Genomic DNA, 7,661 nt, shown 5'->3' on the forward strand with positions numbered 1-7,661 from the left:
CGCGGGGGCTCCTCGGCCCGTGGCTGGCGACAGCCCCGCGGCCACCGGGACCGCGCGGGGACGTGACTCGTGCCCCGGTGCCACACGGGCCTGGGCTCGCCGCCCACCCGCTGAGCTGCTTCCCCTCTGAAATGAGGGGCTGGGGACAGTGCTTGTGCCGGTCACTGCGGCCACGGCGGGGTGGAGGGGCGACATGAGTGGGGACATGGAGTGATATGAGTGGAGGTGTGGAGAGGCTGTCAGTGGTGGGGACATGGAGGAGCTGACACGAGTGGGGACATGGAGCGCGATGTCTGTAGTGGTGCCAGCCGAGCCGGCGGCGACAATTCCCATCAGGCGCCGCAAGGGGCACCCCCGTGCCTGGGCTAGAGGGGGCCTGCGCGCGCCGCTCAGGCAGCGCCGCGGCCACCCGCACCGCTAAGGGGCCTTCAGGAGGCCGGAAGTGATCGCGCGGCGCTTGCGCAGTCCTTTCCGCTCCTCGGCCCGCTGCCGCCGCCACGGTGAGGCCGCGTCCCGGGCCCGCATCGGCCCCGCATCGGCGCCATCCCGGGCCGGCGGCGCGGGGCCGCGGGTGGGCAGCGCCGGGGAGCCCCGGCCGGCCCCCCGCGGGGGCATTTCCGGGATGGGGGGGATCTAGGCCCGGGTCTGCGGCGTGAGCGGGGCGCTCTAGGCCGCGGGGAGGTCCCGGTACCGGGCGGCCGGGCCGCAGGGCCCTGGGCTGGGGCGGCTGCGCCGGGCTGCTCCCGGACACCCCCGGACACCCCCCGGGCTGCGGGGTGAGCCGCGGAGGGAGCCCGTGGGGTTCCCAGCGGTGACACCGGGGGAGCTGCTCGCCCTGCCCGGCCCGCGGCCGGGGCGGTTCCGCCGCCGCGTCCCGAGCGCCGGCAGCGCTGCGGGTGCCGCAGTTCGGCCCGGAGCGTCCCGGGCCCGGCGGGTCAGGAAGCGGCACCGGGAGCCGAGCGGCCGTCGCTGTGTGCAGCGGCGGCACGGCCCCGGTGCCACCGCCCCCGCGGGTGCGCGCCCGTGCGGGCTCCCGGCCCTGAGGGGAGCGTGGGGGTTTCCCGGGCCTGAGGGCACCGGGGTAACAGCAGCACAAGTGTCGTCTGGCGCTGCTGGTGGAACCGGGACACACGTGAGCCGCCTCTGCCCCAGCCCCGGCAGCCCGCGTCTCTTGCCTTGACACGGAATAGGTCACGGTTAATAACATGGGGATGTGATTTGGTGTGAAAGAGCAACGCTTTGAACTGCCCGGGTTTGCTCCGCAGCTCAGCAGGGAAGGGGCGGCCGCTGGAAAGCAGTGCGGGAGGTTCTTGCGGGAGACAGTAATCTGGGGCTGTCACTGAGGCGCTGGGCTTTTCATACAAACTGGCACTGTTAGTGCTTTGTTACTTCTGGTAGACTCCTGCATGTGTTAGTTTTACGTCACCAATATTTACTGCGTGCCGCTTAATCTTCTTTAGATGTTGATGCCCAAGAAGAACCGAATTGCCATCTACGAACTCCTGTTTAAGGAGGGAGTGATGGTGGCCAAGAAGGACGTGCACATGCCGAAGCACCCCGAGCTCGTCGACAAGAACGTGCCCAACCTCCACGTCATGAAAGCCATGCAGGTACGGCGGAGCGCGCTGGGCTTGTGAACCTGGGAATTAACATCACCCACTGGTATCGAATAAACGCCATCAGATGTTGCCTTGTATTTGATGATTCTTTCCTGTTACAGTTGTTTTCCCATTTTCCTGATCTTTGCAGTTTCCTCTCTGATTTATTGTTCCCCACAGACCACAGGTTACTCTTTTGTTGATCTCCTTCTCTAGCTCTGTTTTGGAACTGGAATACCTCCGTGTGGGGTAGCTGTGTGTTCTCTCAAGGGAGAAACACGATCCACATTTTCTCAATGGGAATGATGCTGTAATTCTGTGCTCTGCATGTGAACTTGTATCTGTTTCTATAATATTTACTCCCCACATACCCCTGATAAGCTCATAGAAACATCTGGTGAGGGTGTCGATCGGAGATATTGAATGATGATAAGATCATACATGAAGTAACGGAGAATTCTCTCTCTAGTCTCTGAAATCCCGTGGTTATGTGAAAGAGCAGTTTGCGTGGAGGCATTTCTACTGGTACCTGACCAACGAGGGCATCCAGTACCTGCGCGACTACCTTCACCTGCCCCCCGAGATCGTCCCCGCCACCCTGCGCCGCAGCCGCCCAGAGACCGGCAGACCGCGGCCCAAAGGTGAGCGGGGCTGAGCTGACGGCGCAATCAGCAGGGGTGCGCGGGGCGGGAGGTGGAGCTGTTAGACAGGGTAGGTGTGGTGGGTACTCAGCTGAACCTCTGCTTCCAGAGCAGCCTGGCGTGAGTCACTGTGAGTTTGGGATGTATGAACATGAACAGATTGAGGAGACATGTAGGTTTTATTATTTTGTATTGGACGCTGCTTTGGTGGCCACTGGCCTACTGAAAAATTGGAGAGTGGTAAAGAAAGCTGCGAGACAGACTGGAGGAATGCTCCGAGTTGGGACTTGGCCTTCTCTGGTAGCACCAGGGCCTGGAGTTGCTGAGCGCCTGCCAGGACCGCGGATCGAGGGGCAGCTGGTGCCCAGACACAGCGAGGTCTGAGGCGGGGGTGGCTCTTCCTGACAGGGCTTTCCAAGTGCTGGTCTTGGCTTTTGGGCAGAGCCTGCAGCAGTCACTGCAGAGCGCTGTTGGGAAGGTGGTGTGTGTGCTGCTGGTCTCATCCAGCAGCTGCAGAGAACCTTGTCTCTGGCTGAGCTATCCATAGCAAAATGACAGAAGAGGCTGTTGTGTGGAAGCTGAGTGGGCTTGGATTGCCAAGATGGGGAACAAACTCAAACTCAGGTGCAGCGCACAGGGACAGGTTCGATGACTCAAAGGAAAAGCAGCGTTGCCAGTTCTGTTGGGGCAAGAAATGTTTCTTCTCCCTCAAGGTGGGAGATGCAGGGGTCTGTTTGCCTTGTGCGGAGCTGCTTCTTGAGTTTACCAAGAGTGACGCTGTAGGATGTCATCCTGCCCTCGAAGGACTCGCTCTATGAAAGGAGAGCCCTGTGTAACAAAACTCTTTCTGGTAGATGTCAGGAGTCTGCTGTTCCTGCATCTGAGGCACATCGTGTCCCGGCAGCAGGTGCTGGGCATGAACTGGGGATGGAGGCTATGGGCACGGGATGCCGAGGGCTTCCCCTCCATCTCCTGCCACTTGTTGTTCAGCCTAACAAAACGGGAGCATCATGTGCTTCAAAGGGAAGCATTGCATCAAAGCCAGGAGGGTGATGGTTTCTTTGATCTCCGAGTAGCTTTGGGTGTTACCCAATTTATTCTTCAGATGCTTTGTTTATCCAGCAAACTGAAGAAACTGCATGTCTGACGGGAGGTGGAGCTGCCAGGCCCTGGCTGAAATGTACTCGGGTTTGTGCTACGAGGAAGCTTCACTGTGCATCACCTCAGCCCTTTCAGGGCAGCGCCGGTGACCTGCGGCCCGCACCCGGTGGGGCTGGCTGCTCGGGCTGGCTGCTCGGGTGGCACAGACGGTCTGTTCTGCGCTGTTCTCCGATTCCCTGCCCGAGGCTGCAGCGGACCAGGAGTTGCAGAGGCGCGTGTGGAAGGTGGCGCAGAATCCAAGCGCATGGGTCTTCTTCACCTCTGCAGGTCTTGCAGCGAGTGGGACTGTGGGTACACCGTGTCTTACTGCCCATGCGTGCAGACCTTGGCCTGGTGCTCTGGGAACGTATTCCACAGAATCATGGAATGGTTTGGGTTGGAAAGGACCCTAAAGATCATCTGCTCCCCTCTGGTGTGGGCAGGGACACCTTCCACCCGAGCTCCATCCAACCCGGATTTCACCTTTGCCCAGGGTGAACCCCACAAGAGCGGCACAGAGGGGGTTCCACCACATCTTTCTTTCCTGCAAGTGTTCTGTCTGATATTAATCTGATGTTGCGTAGATAATCTGCTTTTAGTTTATTATTAACCCACTCCATTGTGGAGGATTTGTCACACTGATAGTGCAGCTTTGGTTTACATTGGGATCAGAATATTGTGCGGTTTGTGACTTAGCTGTGAACAAGCTTGTTGGATGTGACAGATTCCCTCTATTTCTGCTTTTTTTATTATCATTAATTCTTTTGCTCTTGTTTGAAGGCTGGAAAACTGCTGAGGTGATGCCACAAAATCTGGTTTTCACGTTATTTACCTTGAACCTAAGCACCAGCTGGTGCGCTTCAGCAGATTTCACCCTTAAAGTGAAGATTTTCTTACGATGTCACATTTTTGTTTAGGTGTATGTACACTGAGCTGTCGCAAATTCAGTTCTGCTGGTAGATCTAATACTGAACTGGAGAGCTTTTTCCACCTTGAGGTGCAGGATCACCCATGGAATGAGTTGTTTGTGTCCTGGATAAGCAAAGCGTTTGCTGTTCTCCCTTGCAGGTCTGGAAGGCGAGCGCCCTGCACGTCTCACTCGGGGAGAAGCTGACAGGGACACATACAGACGCAGCGCCGTCCCACGTGAGTGTCCCTCCTGTGGCTGTGCAAACACCAGGCTGACCTTGGTCTTAGTGAAGGTCATCTCTTTGGGAGAATTGTCCTCAGTATTGCCCTGCTCTCAAGAAGAGAAGGGCGAAATTGGTGTAACTTAGGCATTTGTACAAGAGTTCATCTGTATCTGCCTGTGGGTATGAATCTGTTCTTGAATTCTGTCAGCCTGGACTGGGGGGTTTTCTCTGGGGTGGGTTCAGTAGCTCTCTAACAGTCTCAATAACAGCTATTTTACTTTGCTATATTTAGCCTCAGTTTTAGTCGTCTTCGATTGTAAAGCTTTGATTCCAAGCAGGAGCGCTGTATGTGGTCAGTAACTCATTCTTCTCCTCTTCAGCTGGTGCTGACAAGAAGGCTGAGGCTGGGGCTGGAGCAGCCACTGAATTCCAGTTTGTGAGTATTTGCAGTCAAGATTTATTCCCGTTATCGGGGCTTTGATTAGGAGGAAGTGGACAGGTGGTACCTGCACGCTCTTCAGCGCGGTGCTGCTGGGTCCACCAGCCAGTGCTCGGTGTTTGGCTCCCATTGTGTCAGGCAGCAGCTGGTAGTCCCCATGTGCCCAGCTCGCTGACCACATCCCTGTTGGGGACACGACATGATGGCCTCGCTGCTGTGACGGGAAACCCCGTGAGAAACAAGCCGAGCTCTCCGGAGAAAACACACGATCTTACACTGCAGAAACAGAGGAGTTTTAGACATGACCCACGGAGCTGGCTGGGATGGGTTCATTTTGTTTAGTCTCGCTCATATGGTTAACCTCTGTCAGGTAGCTGGTCTCAGATCAAAATTAGGCTGTGCTTGGAGCAGTGGATGCTTGTCAAACCATGTGAAGTTGAGGAAAGACAGCTAACTCTTTTGTGATGGTGGTGGTTCTCGCTGCTGTGTAATTGCTGCTGTCGCTTGCTTAATATGGTGACTTCTAATGCTCTCCCTTTTCTGTTGCAGAGAGGCGGATTTGGTCGCGGACGTGGTCAGCCTCCTCAGTAGAACTTCCTGCTCATGTTTTGTGTATAATAAAATAGGTGAAAAAGCCACCTGGGTTGCATCAGTGTCTTATTTAAGTGCATCAATCTAGAGCTCACGTAGCAGGTGACTCAAATCTTTGGCGTGTGTAACAGCAGTAACAGAACGACTTGTGATTAGAAGCAGGTTATACGAAGGAACTTCATCGCTTTGGTGGTTGCTGATGTAGGGTTCTGCTCCGAGGAGGTGGTTCTTACGGAGGAATGAGGATTATTGGTTCGCAGCAGTGCAGAAGCGCTGCAGGCAGTTTTTCTGTCTGCACAGGAAGACACTCACTTCTCGTAATCCCAGGAATGCAGTAAAGCTGGGCTGAGAGACAATTTTATTTTGCAGACAGAAAATTCAGGAAGTTGAGCAGTGTTGGCCCGAGGCCCGGCGCGAACCGGACACAACCAGTGCGGGCAGGTGAGCGTTCCCTTCACCCCAGCTGGGAAATCACCGGGTTAATTAACCGTGGCTTGAGAAAGATGAGGTGTGTGGGGAGGCACAGCCCGGGTTCCCTGCCCTGTGCAGCCTACCAGCAGGTGTCACCCGCCAGCAATTAACGGGACGATGCTAATTGGGAATGGGTTTCTGTAGCCTGGTTAATAGTGTGTCTAGCACTTCTGTGATACTGGGGCTGCCCTGAACGCTAGCCAGGGCCAAAGGGGTTAATTCCAGTTCTAGTTTGGGCTGAGGGAAATGGTGAGCATGGGATTATGGAACTGAAGGGAGAGACTTGATGTTTCAAGTCTTTGTTTTAACTGATCCATCTGCCTCTGTTGGAGAAGTTCTCTATCCTCTAACACTCTGTTGGAGTTTGTAGGTTGTGATTTACCTAAACCTAATCCAGGCTGACCTGCTGAATCCCGGGTGACTGGATTTAGCCAAGACACATTGGTAATGTGAATTAAAGCAGCTCTTTTTTTGACTGTGCTGGTGGTGTTCCTGAGCTGCTGGGTTGTCTGCATCTACTGGCACTTTTTGTTCAAGTTCCTGCACATTTTCCCCGGCAGCGCAGCGGTGATGTTTGCCCTTCCTGTGTGTTTATCGGTGCGATTCTGTTCAGGAGGTGGTGTGTTCTGCAAAAGGCTGAGAATTAAGCAACTGTTTAAAATCACTTGGAGTGCTTAAGTGTGTGGCAATCAGTATCAAGTGTTAAATGTTCTAGAAGAACGTGTGACACGTTAAAGGGAAGATCCAAATGAACAAGTAAAAATTGCCTTTTGGGGTGAAGAACTGCACTCTAAATAGACTTTCACGTTTTGAAGCAATGGAGTCTCCTGGGCCGGGCGCTCTGTGGCGGTGGGCAGGGATCCCACCCGCGTCCTCTGGAGGATCGGCGGCGTTGTGCTGGCCGGGCTGTGAGCGGCACGGCTGTGCTGGTGCCCCCTTTGCGGCTGGTGGCTCCGCTGGGGGATCCTCACCTGGTAAAAGCCTTCATCCCCCCAGTGCCTGTGTTACAGGTTTCTGACCTGCGATTTCCAGCTGTCTCCTGGTGCGGAGCAGGGACCGGCTGCTGGAGCCAGGGCTGCGCCCTTCGCTGGGGTGACACCTCTGCCTGCCACCGCTGTGCAGACAAGCCCGGCCCTGCGCGGGGGTGTCTGCAGGGGGGTGATGCTGACTGCAGCCGCTCCTGGGGTGCAGTTTTGGGGCTTATGGGGTGTCTGGTAGAATTGTGCCTGGAGGCTGGGAGCAAGGTGTGCAGTACCGGGGGGTCTGCAGGTGCCCCCGTGAGGCCACTCGGTGCTGGTGCCACCCGGCTCGCAGGGCCCCCCTCCCCGCGCGGGGTGCAGGGTCCCTCCCCGATCCCCCCGCTTTGTTCCGGGCTACGACGAGACCCCCCAGCCGCGCTCCGCCACCGGCGTAAGCCGCCCCCCGCCTTGCGCAAGACGGGCATTCTGCCCTCCCCGCGCTGCGCCCTTTGCGCAGAGCCGCTGTCAAAGCGGAGCCATGTGCGCTGGGGGCCGGCTCCGCCCCGGCGCCGTTTGCGTAACTGCCAGGGCGCCCCGCACGCAGCCGCCCGCCCGCTTACGAGCAGCCTTATTCTCGAAGGCGGCCTGCGCCGCAGAGAGCTCACGGCGAGAGGAGGCGGAGACGAGGC

The 7,661-nt window shown here is 56.9% G+C and overlaps 1 protein-coding gene across 1 annotated transcript; it reads left to right on the plus strand.

The window, feature by feature from the left end:
• The first annotated feature begins 382 nt into the window (after positions 1-382).
• RPS10 (ribosomal protein S10) lies at positions 383-5,589 on the plus strand. The gene is made up of 6 exons (XM_065854265.2): positions 383-500; positions 1,461-1,610; positions 2,068-2,239; positions 4,448-4,525; positions 4,893-4,948; positions 5,501-5,589. Exons 2-6 carry the CDS (start codon positions 1,461-1,463, stop codon positions 5,540-5,542), a joined length of 498 nt encoding a protein of 165 aa, XP_065710337.1. The 5' UTR covers positions 383-500; the 3' UTR covers positions 5,543-5,589.
• Positions 5,590-7,661: the final 2,072 nt, after the last annotated feature.

The sequence above is a fragment of the Patagioenas fasciata genome, chromosome 21 (genome assembly GCF_037038585.1).
Source record: "Patagioenas fasciata isolate bPatFas1 chromosome 21, bPatFas1.hap1, whole genome shotgun sequence".
Taxonomy (NCBI): Eukaryota; Metazoa; Chordata; class Aves; order Columbiformes; family Columbidae; genus Patagioenas; species Patagioenas fasciata.